Source organism: Procambarus clarkii, chromosome 17 (assembly GCF_040958095.1).
Source record: "Procambarus clarkii isolate CNS0578487 chromosome 17, FALCON_Pclarkii_2.0, whole genome shotgun sequence".
Classification (NCBI taxonomy): domain Eukaryota; kingdom Metazoa; phylum Arthropoda; class Malacostraca; order Decapoda; family Cambaridae; genus Procambarus; species Procambarus clarkii.
The window spans coordinates 34,634,974-34,654,767 of NC_091166.1; the positions used below are offsets into that span (position 1 = coordinate 34,634,974).

Consider the following 19,794-nt stretch of genomic DNA (forward strand, 5'->3'; position numbering starts at 1 on the left):
AGAAATTTTCCATCTACTCTGCTTACAATTTCAGTATTGCTTATTCACAGCCCATTTGATTAGTTGATGTTTTCAAAACAATATGTGCAGTAATAAGTTTTTCAATGTTTTTTCAGCCAGATGAAGGAACATAAGGGAATGCATAGGTCTCTATGCACAGTGAACACATGTGAGGGTATTTCACTTGTGCACAGTGTCAGCAGACAGGAGAGAAGTGCAGGAGCCACCCCACCTATCCGCAGATGGTGAACAAGTGCCCCTTCACTATGTCACGGAACCACTCATTGAGAAGCACATCTTCCTAAGGTTTCCCAACGTCAAGAAAATGGTCGATTTGTCCTCCTCTTAACCTACCAGAAGACCCAAAACAGAAAACGTGACAGTACGTCACTTTCGCAAGTCGCTTCCATTTTCTAATACGACAATTTTTGTCCCTGTGTAACGCATACACACATGTTGCTTTTATGCATGTGCATAAAGGCAACGTTCTTTGTAGAAGAACAGGTTGCACTCAGGGAGGTAGGCATAAGCTACTGTATTCGTACACAAGGTTTTCAAATATTTTGGACAAGGTGACAGGACTGACATTAGTCTAAAGTTGTTAATTTCAGTGAGATCACCACTTTCATGGACTGAGATTACTATCATTTTAATAATATTAGAGAAAGTTCCGAGTTCAAATGAACTCTGAAGTTGTACAATGTTTTGGCGGGAGCTATAACACTTGAGGCTGTATTTTTTTTATAAATTAGGGTTGGTATCTCAGAAAGGTCATGATTTGGTTTTAAGTGAGAGGATTATATTACTGACATCTCAGGAGTTGGAGATGGCAACACCCTTAGGCAAAGGACTGATCATTATGACATAGGGAGCTGCTCCCATATTGGCAACACCTAATGTAGCCAGCTGTAACTAAGGGGAGGATGACCTAACTATTGGGTGGACCATTTACCGAGCTGTTTTCTACATTGTTTGTCAACTTTCTGTAAACCCTGCAGTTGTATGTTTTCTTTCACTTCCTTTCTGGAGGTTTCTTTGGTGTGAGCGATTATGAATGGCGTGCTTCCTGTGCAACTGAGTGGCTGCCTGGTTTTGGCCTCTAGTCTTCTGTACGCTATTTAGGAGTCCTAGGACTGATCTGACTTATATGTGTATAGTATTTACTACTTGAGACTGCTGGATAAAGCTTGTAACTTTTGGACCTAGACTTTCTAGCTGTCGGTTGTCTAATATACTGACTCCTGACCTAATTTTTCTCTATCATATCTACAAGATAAATTTCTCACACACAAACGTCCTCAAAATGCAGTCCATAGCAGTTGTCACTTGGCTATAATTGCTCTTGGGCAGTCTCATTTTATCCACATGTAAAGCAAAATTACAATTTGTTATTACTGACCAAAAGATTCATCCAACATGGCTGTGTGATGCACAAGCAGTAGCCACTTTGATTTAAGTATAGGTGTGGCACCACCCTTCAGGACAGCCAGAAGAGAGTTGTACACACCAAAGCTGTAATGGAAAATATAATGCATGTCATATTGCTGTACATACTCTAAAACAATCACCAGATATCAGGATCAACTCAAAATAGGTCTTTCCACCTGATCATATATTTTCTATTAGAATACAGAACTCATCAAAAGTATACACTGCCCTGCTCAAGGCAGTGCAAACTTATGACAAACAAAAGGGTGATGGTCTTGTGGGTGAAAGATTTTAGACAGAAGTATGAAATGGCTATATGATGTCACAGCAGGAATTAGTTCTCTGAAGTGACCACAGTACTAGAGCCAGTGGCCTCTTGGCTATCATCGTGAGTAGTTATGTGCTACAATTTGTTCCGTGGCTGTGTTGTTTTTTGTACTTATTAGCAGTTCATGTGATATGACTTATTATGGCACCTACCAAGGAAATAAGCAAAGAAACCATTGTTTAGATCATTGCTTTAAAATCAGCAGGTCAACAAAGTAAAGAAATGAGGTAATTGTTGGGTGTAGCCAAGTTGGGAGGGAGCCGGTCGGCCGAGCGGACAGCACACTGGACTTGTGATCCCGGGTTCGGTCCCGGGCGCCAGCAAGAAACAATGGGCAGAGTTTCTTTCACCCTATGCCCCTGTTACCTAGCAGTAAAATAGGTACCTGAGTGTTAGTCAGCTGTCACGGGCTGCTTCCTGGGGGGGGTGGAGGCCTGGTCAAGAACCGGGCCGCAGGGACACTAAAGCCCCAAAATCATCTCAAGATAACCTCAAGATAGAAATTGATGTGAAGTATTGTGTTCATTTCTGAGGGGAAAACAATGGTGACATGCCATCACAGAGACATTGGTCTGGTCGTCCCAGGAAAACTTCAAGGTCTACCCTTGCTGTAACAAAAAGGGTACTACCTATTAAATGTTTTAGAATGTTTACAGATCTTGAAGACATCATCATGGCATAACCAGACCAATGTTTTTGTGATGGCATGTAACCACTGTTTACCCCTCGAAAATGTGCACTATACTTTCTCATGTTGACTTGGCTACACCAAACAATTAACTCATTTCCTTACTCTGGTGGCCTGCTTCCTGTAAAGAAATGATCTGAGCAATGGTTTCTTTGTTTAGTTCCTTGCTATGTGTCAAAAAAAGAATATAATATCACCAACATCACTGTTAAATGCAATAAAGACATGGCAAGGTACCAGAGTGAGATATGCAACCCAACTGCTCACTATGAATGCCTGGTGGCAACTGAGAATATTCCAGCTGTGGTCCACCTGGGAGGTAGCGCACATCGTTATGTCATGACCCTGGCGAGTACTTCTGTCTTGCCATAAGTACACGCTACCTTGACTAGGAATGCTTTTGTCGAGTATTGTACATTATACTGAAACATTTCTTGACCTTAAATACTGTATATTAAACTTCAAACTTAGAAAAGTACTGTACTTACTGAACTTTGGGTACATTACACAGCTTCCTAAGAGATGGATGTGAAAGAAGCTCATCTAGTACCAAGGGTCGGATATATATACTGCCACCACATTTCTCTATCTCCTCAAGAGCAGTATATGACTTCTTATGATTAACAAATAAACACTGAAACAAATATACATGCATAATTAGTCACTTTCTTGCTACTGTAGCATACAGCACATATGAGCAGTAGGATAAAGTCACTTGTCTCTAAACACTAATTTGTAGATTCTTGCTGTAACTAACCTCGCTCTAATGAATTACTCAAAAGTCTGAACAAATTGCTTAGTGGAACGTACAAATGTTTGATTAAGTGAGGATTACTTGTCCAAGCCGACACCAAGGCCGAGCATCGTCTACATCAATAAATAAGTGGTATAGAATCATTTAAACTCAATGACCCCTCAGAATTCGAACCCAAGCAGCCACGGAATCCGGTGTGTCCTGGGCCACAATGTTGAGTGAATACTAATCTACACTTTGGGCTGCATATGTCCATGCCACCCTTCCCCAAGTGCTCCTGTAGTACTGCCCCCGGCATGGGCAGTGTCAGTCCCCAAGAGACCAGGCCACCGGGATGGAGAACCTCACCCTGGGGGTAGTGCACGAGTCTGAGTCTTGTGCAAAACTTTGTAGTTAGGGGCATTCTTGGTTTTCTGGGGATGCATTAGGGTATGTGTGCTAGTTTATATGTCACGCTGCTGGTGTCCTTCATAGCAAAGTTAATCCTATATGATGCATTTGGTGCTTGTTCTTCCAGCAAATGTCCCTAGTGCCTGGGTGTCATGCTTGGTTAACCACTTTCAGGCCTTGGTAACTCCCCTGTGTCAACACACAGTGCTGGGAAGATGGGACAACATGCATAGCTCATCCTGTAACTGCATTAAAGTAATTACCAAGTGTAATTACCTTAGCAGTAGGTAATATGTACTAAAATTGAAGCTAGCTTCACAAGATTGTTACTTTATCAGCCAAATGAACTGTGGGTTATCAGACCCTGAGCCCATTACGTGCCTTCGTAACCCTTCCCACCACCACCACTAATGGGATAGGTATGGGGTCCATAATAAATAACTATAGCCAACAGTAGTAAAAGTAAATGTGATGAGAGCTGAACAAGTTCAGTAACTTGTACATCAGTTGACAGGTGGGACCAAAGTGCTGAAGCTAAACCTCTGCAAGTTCAGCCGAGTATATTTAGAAAAGTATTTAATGGGAAAGGTTACAACATGCAATAATAAAGTTTAGTGTTATTTCATTAAATATGTCAGTCAGTCTGACTATCTATCTATATACACACAAAAATAAAGAAACTTAGTACACACAGAAATCACAATAGCGTCATGCATCAAATGGACAATTCCACAAGGGCCGTGATGAGGGTTCGAACCGAACCCTTGATTCGAACCCTCATCACGGCCCTTGTGGATTTGTTCAAAGAAACTTAGTATTTTTGTTATAACTAACCTTCAATTTCAAAATATCCTGCTGATCAGCATTGAAAAGGTGGATGTACTTTTGCATCTGCAATTCCCGAGATGACTCTGGTGAAGAACCATCTTTCCAGTCTGGCTGGTATAAATTATTTGGTGTAAATATTGAAGTTTTAGTAACAAACATTCCATTATAAGAATCTTGTGTATCTGAGGTGTAAGCATCGTCACATTCAGCTAAGGCCGATGTTCTTTGAGGGCAAAGTCTTAATTTCAGTCTATGATCAGATAAAGTGTATTTTTCTATAATTACATTTTCTGTATTGGTCATGGATTTCTTTGAATGTTCGAGAGAATTTTTAGCATTCTCATAATGACCCGGTAACTGAAGGTTCCTAGGATTTTGATATTTGGATAGAAAATTTACTCCATTCAAACTTGTTGGCAAAGCTTTTCCATTTTGATTTTTCAATTGTCCATTAAGTTTTCTCACTTGTTTCACAATTAATGCTTTGAGTTGTTGATCTAAAATATCTCTCTGCTGCTGACCTTCACATGTATTACTTTTTACACCAGAATCTTGGCAATGAACATTTTGATCCTTGACCATTTGTTTTGTTATAAACTGTGATAGTGTTTTGAGCCCATCAAGAATAGGGGATTGTTCCCCATTACTTACCAATACCATACTGTATGCCTCAATTGTAGGTTTCAGTACATTGACATTTGATTTGAAATTCAAATTAGATTGATTCTGTTTAGATGCGATATAAATTTCTGATGAATTCCTACTATTACTCTTTCCAAACTCATTCAAAGCACTGTATTGCAAGGGTATACAAGTAGTAATATCTTTGGTATTTACTTCTTTTCGTTCACAAATATGAGGCACGTTATTGATACTATGATATTCTCCTTTATTGCCGGTTTTCTGGATTTCATCCATAATTACCCTGTGCCCTACATTGAAACTTATTTGGTCTATATTTTCCTTCTGGTTCTCATGTTGGTTTAACCCAACTGCACAATTACCATCATTGTCAACAAGCACCGATGATTTACAAATCTGTGACACATCCCCATTCTCTTGAATATACAGGTTAGAGCTTGAGGAAAGATGTCTCTTTATAAAGAGCTTGCAAAGCAAGAGAGATAAAGGTGTGTTTACTTGGGATTTAGAAGACAGAACTTCAGCTGCATTTAATTTAAGCATATTAGGTTTTGATGGAATTTTTGAATTTTCTGAATTCCTAAGTGGTTGAACTGAAAAATTACCACCTTTAAAGTTTTCCTCATTTTGAGCTCCATCACTATGTTTAAAGCTATAATCAAGCACTTCACTTACATCTAAAGAAGAGTGGTTTGTTTTTTCATGAAGTTTATCAGTAGATAAAACTGAAGGAAATTCCGAACTATTAGATGAAATATCCTTGGTTTTTGGAGGGTGCCGCACTTGACATGATTTTGGTAATGATTTATCTTCCATGGGTGTCAAGCTCTGAACTTTGCTAAGCTTGCTAGCATCCAGAATTACAGCCTTTTCAACTTCTGGCACTTGTATCGATTTGAGTGGTATGGGTAGCTGTATGTTTAGCCATTGTGTTGTATCCATAATACCATTAGTTAAATTTTCATTACTATCAGGCTTAGGGTCATTATCACTGATGAAATTATGTTGATAATCTTTCACTTTATGTAGTCTTTTAATTTCTGTGTGGGTTTCCGACGAGTCCGGTGCTTCCTGGTGAGCAGATTCAACACCATTTTGAGATATTCGGGGACAAGACGTTTGAAGACCATCCACATTAAGAGGCTTTGTAACTTCTTTATCTGTTATTTCATTATATATTTGATTACCTGAAGCACTACACTCCTGCCCATTTGGAATTATTGTTACATTAATGTTTTCTGAACTGTTCATGATTACTGCTGTCTTCACACTTAGGTTGTAAATTCCATCTTTCATTCCATTACCATTTCTTCTTGCAGGCATTAAGTTAGCATCTAACTGGGTAATTTTACTACACGTATTTATCTGTACATCTTGTACCTTTAAATTGACAGAACCCTTCATAATATCTTCAACAATTACCTTTATTTTCTTCCTAGGCCCCAAAATGTTGTCAACTACCCTCTCATTCATCTTTCTCTTAAATCCTAAATCTGCAATTAATTGGTCAACTTTACCAAATCCTGACTTAATTTTGATACATATTTCATTATTTTCCGATGCATTAAAACCTTTTTCTATGTTACCTAAAGACTTGCTTAGCTTAGGAGATGCCACTTCTGGTTTTTGTTTTCCTACAGCAAGAACTTGTGAACATTTAGAGACTAGCATTTTAGACTTATTTGTAGGAACCTTTTTTTCAGCATTATTTGATTTACTTTTTATTTTTACCACTTTTTCACTTTTTACATTCTTGTATTTACCTTCCTGGTTCCCTTTTGTTGATGGTAGTTTTTTCAAAATTTTGTCACTGGAGGGTAAACAACTATCTTTCTCTACCTTTATCAAATCTTGTTCATTTTTTCCATCCACTTTTTTGCTAATTTTATTTATATCAGACTTTACCAGGTGAGAAAGAACATGATCCACATTACTTGCTTTCTCAATTTTCTTACAATTTGACATTCGTTTTGAGCTACTCTCTCTTTTACTTCTCTTCAACATACTTGGTATAATTGAGTCTGGCTTGTTTATGCTCTTCGAACAAAACTTATTGTTCAACATCACTGTATCCAACATACTAAATGCACGAGATCCCACGTATTGATTTCCTTCATTTTCTATGGACTTTCTATTTGTTGTAACAGCTTGAGTGACAGTGTTCTCAGGCACTAAAGCTGTGCTCACAGAAGAATCTGATTTCTTCCTTCCAGCTACTGTACTTTGTAAAGTTTCTCCAAGTTGGAGACGCTTGGATTTCTCTCTCTTTTTGGGGTATATACGTGTTGCCGCGACATATTTACTCTTCGTGGATCCATCCACAGTCATGAGAGATTTTTGTTTCAGTTTATTATTTATAGAGCATTCATTTTCATCTATTTCAATAATATTTTCCTTTTCCTCTGGTAATTTTGTATTCATTTGTTTAGGTTTCATTGTATCTTTTGAATTACCTATTTCTGTATCACTACTGCTGTCGCGTCTACTTTTGTACCCAATACTACATTTTTTTTTCATATCCTCTGTTGTTTTTGGTTGATAACTAGCTTTAGAGGTTGTGCTACAGTTGATCTGCTCAGATCCACTTGAGGGAGTGTAGAACTCCTTCATCTGAAAAACAATTATTTTATTTTATAAGTAATAACCTTCTACAATACACATTAAAAACTTTACATTTATAAAGGAATAATTAAATGGGAATCAATGAATATAATCCATGAGCATCCGGTATGAGAAGCAGACAAGACTGTCAGGTGACCCAGCAGAGGGACATCTCGTTTCTAAAACCACCGAAGGTTCAAATAATTTCCCTAACATGATCCCCCCCCGCCCCCCCCCCCCCCCCGAGGTCTCTGGCAATTTCTTGAGGTTATCTTGAGATGATTTCGGGGCTTAGTGTCCCTGCGGCCCAGTCCTCGACCAGGCCTCCATCCCCAGGAAGCAGCCCGTAGCAGCTGTCTAACTCCCAGGTACCTAATTACTGCTAGGTGAACAGGCACCTCTGCTCTTCACTGGTTCTATTCTGCATTTTCTTCCATATCGTTCACTCCAGTACGTTGTTATTTTACTGTGTAGATTTGGTACTTAGCCCTCCAGTATCTTCCAGGTGTATATTATTTGATATCTCTCTCGTCTTCTTTCTAGTGAGTACATTTGGAGGGCTTTGAGACGATCCCAATAATTTAGGTGCTTTATCGTGTCTATGCGTGCCGTATATGTTCTCTGTATTCCCTCTATTTCAGCAATCTCTCCTGCTCTGAAGGGGGAAGTGAGTACTGAGCAGTACTCAAGAAGGGACAACACAAGTGACTTGAAGAGTACAACCATTGTGATGGGATCCCTGGATTTGAAAGTTCTCGTAATCCATCCTATCATTTTTCTGGCTGTCGCAATATTTGCTTGGTTATGCTCCCTAAACGTTAGGGCGTCAGACATTATTCCCAAATCCTTTACATGCTGTTTTCCTACTATGGGTACATTTGATTGTGTTTTGTACCCTGTATTATGTTTAAGGTCTTCATTTTTACCGTACCTGAGTACCTGGAATTTATCACTGTTAAACATGTTATTTTCTGATGCCCAGTCGAAAACTTTATTAATATCCGCTTGAAGTTTTTCAATGTCTTCAGCAGAGGTAATTTTCATACTGATTTTTGTGTCATCTGCAAAAGATGATACGAAGCTGTGACTTGTATTTTTGTCTGTATCTGATATGAGAATAAGGAAAAGCAGCGGTGCAAGGACTGTACCCTGAGGTACAGAGCTTTTAACTGCACTTGGACTAGATTTTATATGGTTGACCATTACTCGCCGAGTCCTGTTTGACAGAAAACTGAGTATCCAGCGTCCTACTTTACCGGTTATTCCCATTGACTTCATTTTGTGTGCTATCACGCCATGGTCACATTTATCGAAAGCCTTTGCGAAGTCTGTGTATATCACATCAGCATTCTGTTTTTCCTCTAATGCCTCAGTGACTTTGTCGTAGTGCTCAAGTAGCTGTGAGAGGCACGATCTTCCTGCTCGAAATCCATGTTGGCCTGGGTTGTGAAGGTCATTGGTCTCCATGAAATTGGTGACCTGACTCCTAATCACTCTCTCAAATACTGTACTTTTATTATGTGCGATGTTAGTGCAACTGGTCTATAATTCTTTGCCAATGCTTTGCTCCCTCCCTTGTGTAGAGGAGCTATGTCTGCTACTTTAAGTGCATCTGGTATCTCCCGTGTCCAAGCTCTTCCTCCACACTATACTGAGTGCCTGTGCTACCGGCACTTTGCATTTCTTTATAAATATTGAATTCCATGAGTCTGGACCTGGGGCCCGAGTGCATGGGCATGTTTTCAATTTCTCTTTCAAAATTTAGTGCGCTCGTATTTATATCAGTTATATTTACAGGGGTTTGAATATCCCGCATAAAGAAATTGTCTGGATCTTCCACTTTCATGTTGTTTATTGGAGTGTTAAACATGTCCTCATACTGCTTTTTTAGGATTTCACTAATTTCTTTGTCATCCTCCGTGTATGAACCTTCACTTATATGAATAGGTCCAATACTGGCAGTGGTTTTTGCTTTTGATTTCGCATAGTTTTTGCTTTTGATTTCGCATAGTTTTTGCTTTTGATTTCGCATAGTTTTCACAATTAGTTTTTAGCACTACTGTATTAATATTCACCTGATGAAACATTGACGAGGCTAAGTATGCAGTCTGTCATGAGCATGTACGAACTTGCCAATAACTTATGCTATTTACCGAATAAAATCCATTATTCTCAAATACAGAAAACCTGAAAATTATATAATTTAGCCCATCCAGAGATTTGGAAGCTAGTCAGAAGATCAAGAGGGAATTGTAATTACTGTATACAATATTGGTTAGAAAATTGTATTTGTACTTTTTATATATTTATTCATCTTTTCTGAAGTGTCATAGATCTTATAAACAATACTAAACATATAAATACAATACATATAACAAATTAATGGCCATCACAGGGACTGCCTCTATGAAAGTAAATGAACAATTATGATTGCATAACTACTAAACATCACGCGACTGCTTAACAATAGTAGGGACTCACCGCAGAAAGCTCACTATTACGCCACTCATTATAAATGTTCATAGCATTCTCTATGCAGTTGTTGAATACAAAGATGACATTGAGTGAGGGTTGATGAGGATCGGGAAAAGGTTTCAAGCCCAGCTGCCGGAGCTCTGCACACTCGGGCGCAAGGATAACTTCTACAAGCAGCCTTGGGTTAACTAACTCTGAGGTCAATATACACGGCTGCAAAGAAACATTAAAAATAAAGTTAAATATATTGGCATAAATGACAGCATAATGTATATACAGAACAAGATAAAGGCAACTATTGTGTATTTAATTGAATGTTATGAATAAACCCCACAAATTTTTGCATTGTAATTAACATGCCTGTCATGTCAATTGTGTAAATCTTGTAATAAGGCATAAATAAGAACACATGTTAAAGGAAAACACATTACCTGCATTACTGTATACAGTACTGTATTCTGGAACTGTCAGGATAGAATATATGAAAAAGGGAATGAAGAAAACCCCAGAACATTCCTTTCTTACTTTATGATCACAGAACACTCAGATAATGCTCCACAAGTGATCTTTGTGAACCCATTATAATCCTACAACTTGCGATGATTTGATTCACACTCCCAAAACTACACAATAATACCACTGCCCTCTATGTTATTACACTTTTACGATTCACTACCACTAGCGTACAGAATTCCAATGCTTGAGTCTATTCTTGGCTATTATTTTGTTCAACTAGTAGTTTGCTAACTTTGCCATTAGCATACTTTTGCAATACTAGAAGTTTGTTAAATGTAAACAGGTACAATGGGTTGTAAATATACATGTCTGATTATATAGCACATTCTTACAAACTCGGTAACATGCACAATTTTTTAATTATCACCTATCTCATTAAAACAGATATTTCATTATTATATTTTATTTCAAAATTATTTTGTTCCACAGTGCTACAATTCCATTGTGTCTGAATTTGTGTATCTGATGTATAGTATGGTGGAACTGCTCCATATAGTAGACAATATGTATTTCAGCGAATAAGAGTTGAATACTATACCAAAGCTAGAAGATAATAGAAAAACTAGCTGGACTCAATAAATACAAGAGGTCATAGAGTCAAACCAAGGAAACAAACCTGCAGAAAAAAACATTAGAAAATTCACTTTAGCAAGTAGTGAGGTAGATGGTTGGAACAAATGAGAAGGTGGAGGATGCCAAACCTGTTAGTAATTTCAAAGAGTTATATGACAGTACAGTACTGGGAAGATGGGACATCATGAGCATAGCTCTCATCCCATATGAAGCTGACATGCTTCACACTTGGGTAATTACCTATGTGTCCTGACACATGGGTAACTACCCAAGTATCATTACCTAAATATAGTTAACGGATGTGGTGGTGGTGGCGGCGACTTGTCTTCACTATAATCTTTGCCATGTGGCATTTTAAAACTTTCAATAGTTTTGGACACTACTACCCTTTCAATTTATTCCATGTCTACCACACTGTATAAAGCATGTTTATGTAGAGCTTTATACAAGATATGTAAACAAAGCCAATATACTCCGACATTAAATATAGCTATAAATGTTACTAACTGCATACAACTCTTGCATTTAATTTATCACATTTGAATAGAGAGACTGATATACCTTTTGAGTTTGAGTTAATTCTTGAGCGAGCTGAAGAAACTGCGGTGTATGAGACGTAATATGGAATGTCGATATAGTTTTGTCTTTGATTTGTGTTGGATATTTTTGAGACAATAAACATGGTTCACTCCTCAATATTTTACACCAAAGGTCATCATATTTTCCAATACATGACATCTTCAAGCTTCCACCACTGTTGGAATAAGAGTAAATAACCTGAATAGATCTTTAAAGTACAGTATAAATCACATTTGAATTTAAATATTACTTTCCTGAATGTAAAACTATCCTAAGAATTGGCAGCAGGCATTTGTAATTTGTAATTTTTCAAGGATGAAAGCATACTCTAAAATTACCAAGACAATTTATCTTTCTCAGTAAGACATTTAATATATTCAAGATGGGTATGTATCGAATGTCATAGTAAGTATAATTATAGCCCAAGAGTCAGGACGTGCGCACATCCTGGAAATCTACATCTCATCCTGGAAACATTCTTGTACTGTATCAACATGTTAAACAAGCTACGAGGATGAGGGAAGGGGACGTTCCCTCCATGCTAGATTTGATATTTACCAGGAAGGAGGAAGAGATATTTGTCATTCAGTACCTTCCTCCCTTGGGTAAAAGTGACCATGTCTTTTTGGGAATAAAGTATACAATGCGTTATAATCTGGAAGAAAATAAGTAGGTTGAAGCAGTTGAAAAACCTGACTTCAGGAGAGGACATTATGGCGACCTTAGAACATTTTTTAGTGAGTATAATTGGACATACAATTAACTTCCTTGCTAGGCAAGGAAGTGAATGAGATGTATGTCAAGTTTTGTGAAATATATGATAAAGGCACAAAAAAATTTATACCAAAACAGAGATGCAGAACTAAGAAACAGGATTGGTTCAACAGAAATTGCGAGAGGGCCAGAGACCAAAAGCCACAAAAATGGAATCATTACAGGAAGAGGCCAAACCCCCAAACATACCAGCGATACAAAAATGTGAGAAAACTACATGGCAGTGAGGAGAGAGGCAGAAAGAAATTTTGAAAAAGGGATTGCAGACAAATGTAAAACAGAACCAGGTCTATTCTATAAATTCATAAACAACAAATTGCAGGTAAAGGATAATATTCAGAGGTTGAAAATGGGAAATAGATTCACGGAAAATGAAAAGGAAATGTGTGAAACATTAAACAAAAAGTTCCAAAGTGTGTTTATACAAAATGAAATCTTCAGGGAACCAGATACAATAAGAATTCCAGAGAACAACATAGAGCACATAGAGGTGTCTAGAGACAAAGTGGAAAAAATGCTCAAGGAGCTAAGTAAGAACAAAGCAGTTGGTCCAGATGGAGTTTCACCATGGGTTCTGAGAGAATGTGCACTTGAGCTCAGCATTCCACTTCAACTGATTTTTCAGGCATCCTTGTTTACAGGAGTTGTAGCTGATGTGTGGAAAAAGGCTAACATAGTTCCAATCTACGAAAGTGGAAGCAGGGAAGACCCCCTTAATTATAGACCTGTATCATTGACATGTGTAATAGTCAAAATATTGGAAAAAATAATTAAAACTAAATGGGTAGAACACCTGGAGGAAAACGATATAATATCAGACAGACAGTATGGTTTTCGATCTGGAAGATCCTGTGTAACAAACTTACAGTACTCAGTTTTTATGATCAAGCCACAGAAATTTTACAGGAAAGAGATGGTTGGGTTGATTGCATCTATCTGGACCTAAAAAAGGCTTTCAACAGAGTTCCCCATAAGAGGTTGTTCTGGAAACTGGAACATATTGGAGGGGTGACACGTAAGCTTCTAACATGGATGAAAAATTTCCTAACTGACAAAAATGAGGGCCGTAATCAGAGGCACGGTATCGGATTGGAGGAATGTCACGAGAGGAGTACCACAGGGTTCAGTTCTTGCACCGGTAATGTTCATTGTCTACATAAACGATCTACCAGTGGGAATACAGAATTATAAGACATGTTTGCTGATGATGCTAAGATAATAGGGAAGATAAGAAACCTAGATGATTGTCATGCCCTTCAAGAAGACCTAGACAAAATAAGTATATGGAGCAATACTTGGCAAATGGTATTTAATGTGAATAAATGCCATGTTACGGAATTTGGAATTGGAGAACAGACCCCACACAACCTATAAATTATGTGAGAATTCTTTAAAGAATTCTGACAAAGAAAGAGATCTAGAGGGGGTTCTAGATAGAAAACTGTCACCTGAGGACCACATTAAGAACATTGTGCGAGGAGCCTATGCTACACTTTCTAACTTCAGAATTGCTTTTAAATACATGGATGGAGAAATACCAAAGAAAGTGTTCACAACTTTTGTTAGACCAAAGCTGGAATATGCAGCGGTTTTATGGTGCCCATATCTTAAGAAGCACATCAACAAACTGGAAAAGGTGCAACGACATGCCACTAAGTGGCTCCCAGAACTGAAGGACAAGAGCTACGAGGAGAGATTAGAGGCATTAAATATGCAAAAACTAGGAGATAGAAAAAGAGGCGATATGATCACTACGTTCAAAATAGTAACAGGAATCGATAAAATTGATAGGGAAGAATTCCAGACTCGGAACTTCAAGAACAAAAGGTCATAGATTTAAACTAACAAAACAAAGCTGCCGGAGTAACATAAGAAAATTCACTTTTGTAAACAGAGTGGTAGATGGTTGGAACAAGTTAGGCGAGAAGGTGGGAGGCCAAAATCGTCAGTATTTTCAAAGCATTATATGACAGTGCTGGGGAGACGGGACACCACGAGCGTAGCTCTCATCCTGTAACTACACTTGGGTAATTAAACTTAGGTAATTACACAGTCAGGGTGAAACCACCTGGTTGTGTGTCCTGAGTATCAGTATATTTACCAGAATTTACCCGAGGAAGTCGGCGGCTTGTCAAAGGTCGTCTGCCCGAATGAACTTTTCCAACTGTATTTTAAAGCCCAGCAGAGTTTTGGCATTATGGCTTCAGCGGGTAGGCAGTTCCCCAGGTTTACAATCTTATGGGTAAAAAAGCATCTCCTGTTTTGTCCTACATTGTGGCTTGTTGAGCCCATTGCTCCTCATTCGTGTTACATCTGATTTTGTTAAGAAATTGTCCGGATTGACATCCTCCAAATTATTCAGTACAGTTTTTTTTAAAGGTTTCCATGAGATCTGCCCTGTCATGCCTGGTTTGTGGTGTTAACCCTGTGGCCCTCAACCGTTCCTGATACAAGAAATATCTAAGTTCTGAGTTGATTTTTGTTGCCAGGTGTTGCACCTTCTCTAGAGCAGCTATATCTTTCTGAAAATGAAGTCTCCATGCCTGGATGCCATAATCCAGGTGAGAGCACACCAGAGGCTTGTATAATTAAACAACTACTTTCTTTTCCTTGAAGGTAAAGGTACACTTGATTATTCTCAGGGTTTGGTTCACTTTTTTTCTGCCACTCCCACTTGTGCAACTTTTAGTGAATAATGGATTTAGACTCCAAGGTCCTTTTCTTCATCTAATGGTCATCTGACCATTTGTGGAATTCATGTAGATCTCTGTAAGGTCTCAATATCACTCGCTTCCCACTTTACCATAGATCTTAGTGTCATATGCAAATTTGATGATGAGGTTTGTAACTCTCATCTATGTCATTCATATAAATGCCAAAAATTATTGGCTCCAAAATGGACCCCCGTGGCACCCCACTTTAGCACACATTTTCCCAGTCAGATTCATTTGTCCCTTGACTTTCATACAGCTGGTATTTTTCCAACTTGTCAACACTTATAAATATCTTTTTCATGACAATATTATACTCTTTCTGCATTCTCATAGCTTAGCAATTTTATTAAAGAACTGACCTGGTGGAATATATATGGATTTACTATACATGTATGTGCTAGAGAATATGCAGATTCCAGGCTAGGGATTAATACACCAATATTTGTCTTAATGTTGCTCAGTTATTCTTCCGTTCCTCAAAAATATACAGTAAGAAAATTTAATTAAAACATTTGAACTAAGATTAATTGTGGATCTTTCACAAATAATACACTGTACATACTTACAGTCCAGGGATAAGTGTGTTGTAACACGACCATATTGTTGCTAGTCCAATGTCATTTGCGCCAACAAATAACTGGCCACGCCAAATGTACCAAAATTCATCCATCATTACTCTATGCAATCTGTTAAATACGAAAATTTGAGATATAAAAAAGCCAGTGTTAAATGCAATAAAATTGCCTCTTTCCAGTGGGTCCTTGGTGCTTGCTACCTGGCAAGTTCCACCCATTTCATGCCAGGCCTTTGTGAGTCATGTAGTTCTACCAAGAATCAAAACCTGCCCCTTCCCCTCCTAGAGACACACAAGGAGCAGGGGATCACAGATCCCCCTAAGAAAAGGCCACCAGACACCAAAACATTCAAAGATTGGACTGGATGGAGTTTTACAGGCAGCAAGCACCAAGGAGCAATACCAGAAATAAAATTTGGAATTATTCCACAGTTTCTTAGAAGCAGTACTCACAATACAAACAAAACTGCATTAAGAAATATTCTTAAAGCAACATATCCCTCTTCACCCCCTTCCCCATCATTTATATACATTTCTATATAGTATACAGTGGTACCTCGGTTTACGAACGTCCCTGTTTACGAACTTTTCGGGTTACGAGCCAGATTTGTTCAGAAAATTTTAATTGGGATACGAACTTTACATCGGGATACGAGTTTGTTGATGCGCATACAGCCTAGCTCGTGGTGGCACGGCGATTGCGCCTCAGTTTACCAGTGCCTCGCTCCCAGTGACTATCCCGCCTGAATTCTTCACAAGAATTTACAGTTTTTTGTTGGATTTTTGGCCATTTGAGCATAAAAGTTGATAATATATATCTTGCCATGGGTCCCAACTCTCGCCATGGGTCCCAAGAAAGCCAGTGGCAAAGTTCAAGGCAAGAAATCACATGTGAGAATGACCATAAAGGAAAAACAAGAGATCATTCGTAAGCATGAAAATGGTACGCGTGTTGTTGAACTAGCTAGGCAGTACAACAAATCTTCAGGGCAGGAAGAGGAGGCAGTAGAGAATGTCCCTTCACCATTAAGAAAATGTGTGCAGTATGGGAAGGACTGCAATGTTTTGCTGAAAAGAATCACCCAGAGAAAGCTGTAGTAAGCCATTGCATTAATCTTTTCAATGACAATGTGATGCCTCATGTTATGATCCCAGGCAGCCGAAAAACGAATCTCCCCTTTGAGAATTATTCTATCAAGCCTGACCTGACTAGAAGGTCTAGGAAATACAGACATGAAGATTCATATGTAAAAAAAATTGGGTAAATTTTACAGAGTTTAAGAATATGGGCGGTGGATAAGAAAATAGATAAATGACTGGTTATGAGATGTGGATAATTTGCTGGAGGCGTGAGGCTCACTTCGGGAGGGCTCTGACCCCACTTGAGTACCAGACATTGTGAGGGGAAGCTGTGCTCCGTGTGAGCTGTCAGAGAGGATCCCCTGTTGGATATACCTTCAAGAGAAAGGAAGTGTGCAGACGTTCCAGCTGTGCAATCGAGCTGGGAACGTTGTGGTCTCAAGTCCTGGAAGGCAAGGAGAGTTTGTTAAGCCGCCTAGACACATTTTCGTGGACCGTGAGAGCACCCTGATCAGACTCCGTCAGAGGGAGAGCGCCCTCGACTAGACAATTTGTGGTAAAGCACAATTTTAGGCCAGTTTATAGCGATTACTTGTAGTGGGTCGTGTGCCCAGCGACAGTAGCGAATGTTTATCGATAAGTTAGACATGTTTTGGTAAGGCAGAAGGCCTAAAATAAGAGTGGAGATGGAGGAACGTCCTGGAGGACAGAGCGACGTCCATCTCCTCTGAGCACTGGCAGATGACTGAGGGAACCCAGCTCCTGGCGGGGTAGCTGCCTCGAGGGCTGCCTGGCCGGGTGGAGCATGGACCAGCCCAAACGGGGGAGTCTGCTCTCACATTATGTAGAGAGCAGATAGATGTTGGATGCAAACATATTGTGTGGATTATTTCGTCTGTGTGTTTATAAGGAAACGTTTTTAGTGGCGTGTCAATGGGTTGCAGGTTTGTCTTTGGAAGAAGTTGCTGAGAACTTCGAAGCCAGCACAGAGGGAGTAGTTAAAGAGACTCCAAGACTGTTGAAGGAGTAGTGTACTCTGAAGATGAGTAGCCCCACAGTGAAGAGTAGAACCTCAAGTTGTGAGGAGAAGCAGTGAAGAGGAGTGTCACATGCTTCTGTAATGTCAGTGGTGAAGCACCATTGTTGATCAAGGAAGACTTCATGGTGTAGCAGCCAGGAGAGCTGTGGAGGACCCTAGTAGAAGTGGTGAAGCACCATAGTTGCTCAAGGAAGACTTCATGGTGTAGCAGCCTGGAAGAGCTGCGGAGGATCCTGGTAGATAAATCCGGAAGAACCTGAAGATGTCAGGGTAGTGAGCTTCCAGATGTGGAAGGGAAGTTCTGGTTGATTACTTGTAGGGAGTTGGTAGAGTGTTTGGTTGTCATTAGTGTGCAAGACGCAGTTTAAGGTGAGCGATTGTTTGCCATTTTTGTGCCAAGGAGAACGTATACTGAAGTATAGAGTTACAGTCGTAGGCTGGATTACCTACAGAGACATACATGTGTGTTCTAAGGCTGATAGGGTAATCGATTGATCATTGTTGTATATCAAGGAACATTTATACTAATATTTATGTTATTGCAGCCATACGCTGGTTTTCCTGGTATGTGTATACTGTATATATATATATTTTCTCTTGCTGATAGTGCAACAGTGTGTTACAAGACTTGACCTACTTGAGGAGGTTAGTAGTATTACAGGAGATAGGATACCACTTGATAAGCAGATGATAGAGTTCTGATGGTGTTGGAGTGCAACCTGACTGAAATAGTATAGTGTGTAGGATTCATTATTATTATTGTATGTGTGTATGTATTGTGTATGTGCTTTGTCCAGTAAATGTATCCAAATTTGCTGGTGTTTGCCCTTGTCCTAGTGAGGCTTCCCAGGAAGTAGGAAAGAAGGAGAGAGAGAGAAAAAGAACCAAGAACCACAGCTGTGGACAGGGTAGAACGGAAAACTAACAAGTCAAAGGGGATTGAGATCATATCACATAAGGAGAGAGTGGGGAGTCACAGTGGCTCCAGTGGGTGTGTGCACGTGACAACGAGGCTAAGTATTGGAGCCACATTCCCCAAACGTGTGACGTTGAGCCCATCTCCAAGAGCCAGAATCACCCAGGGTGATCTCCTGGTAAAGTATAAGCACTCTACCGAGTTTTGGGTTGGGTTGTCCATAAAGAAGGATCAACGACAACACACCAACCCACAATACTCACTACAGACAAGTGTTGCAAAGAAGGGAAAAACAATCTTCAATGGAACGTTTCCTTGTGAGAAAAGTGAGAAAATCAAGCAGAGTCACAACCAGGACTTAGTGGTATGCAGGCAAAACTTGCCCGAGAGTGCACTCCAGAGAAATCTTCACTGCCTGATGTTATAATGTGGATCTTTCACAAATATAACACACTGTATTAAATTCATAAATCATTACTCATTACTGTTATTACAGTAACACCTCTCCTCACCATCTTCCATACACCAACAGGAGTCATCAGTAGGGGTAAGTAATAACGTGAACATACTTTTGTGGTGTAGATTTGGGTGAATTAGGTATAAAAATTAAGTTTGAAGTGATGTTTTTGGGGAGTCAGGAAGATTAATTTATTTCCCATTATTTCGTATGGGGAAATTCGCTTCGGTTTAAGAATTTTCGGGTTACGAACCGTCTCCAGGAACGGATTAAATTCTTAAACCGAGACACCCCTGTACATACATATATCTTTTACACAGCCCTTAATACACAGTAGAATTATATATGCAAAATTGTATATTCATAATTTGTTTTCCAAGCAAGGAATAAGTCACAATAACATGCCTGAAAATAAATAACCCAACCCACACATAAGAA

The 19,794-nt window shown here is 39.1% G+C and overlaps 1 protein-coding gene across 8 annotated transcripts in view; it reads right to left on the bottom strand.

Annotated features, from left to right (window-relative positions):
* LOC123772370 (uncharacterized) overlaps positions 1-19,794 on the bottom strand; it is a 49,211-nt gene that overhangs the window by 25,150 nt on the left and 4,267 nt on the right. For 4 of the 8 annotated variants that reach the window (XM_069325821.1, XM_045765450.2, XM_045765449.2 and 1 more), the window contains exons 2-7: positions 15,857-15,976; positions 11,785-11,977; positions 10,141-10,347; positions 4,423-7,668; positions 2,933-3,078; positions 1,400-1,512 (exon numbers count right to left, since the gene is read on the bottom strand). In XM_069325821.1, coding sequence (XP_069181922.1) covers positions 1,400-1,512; positions 2,933-3,078; positions 4,423-7,668; positions 10,141-10,347; positions 11,785-11,977; positions 15,857-15,976 — 4,025 coding nt within the window. The remainder of the gene's footprint in view (positions 1-1,399; positions 1,513-2,932; positions 3,079-4,422; positions 7,669-10,140; positions 10,348-11,784; positions 11,978-15,856; positions 15,977-19,794) is intronic. The other 4 variants (XM_069325823.1, XM_045765451.2, XM_045765452.2 and 1 more) reach the window with 1 other exon arrangement.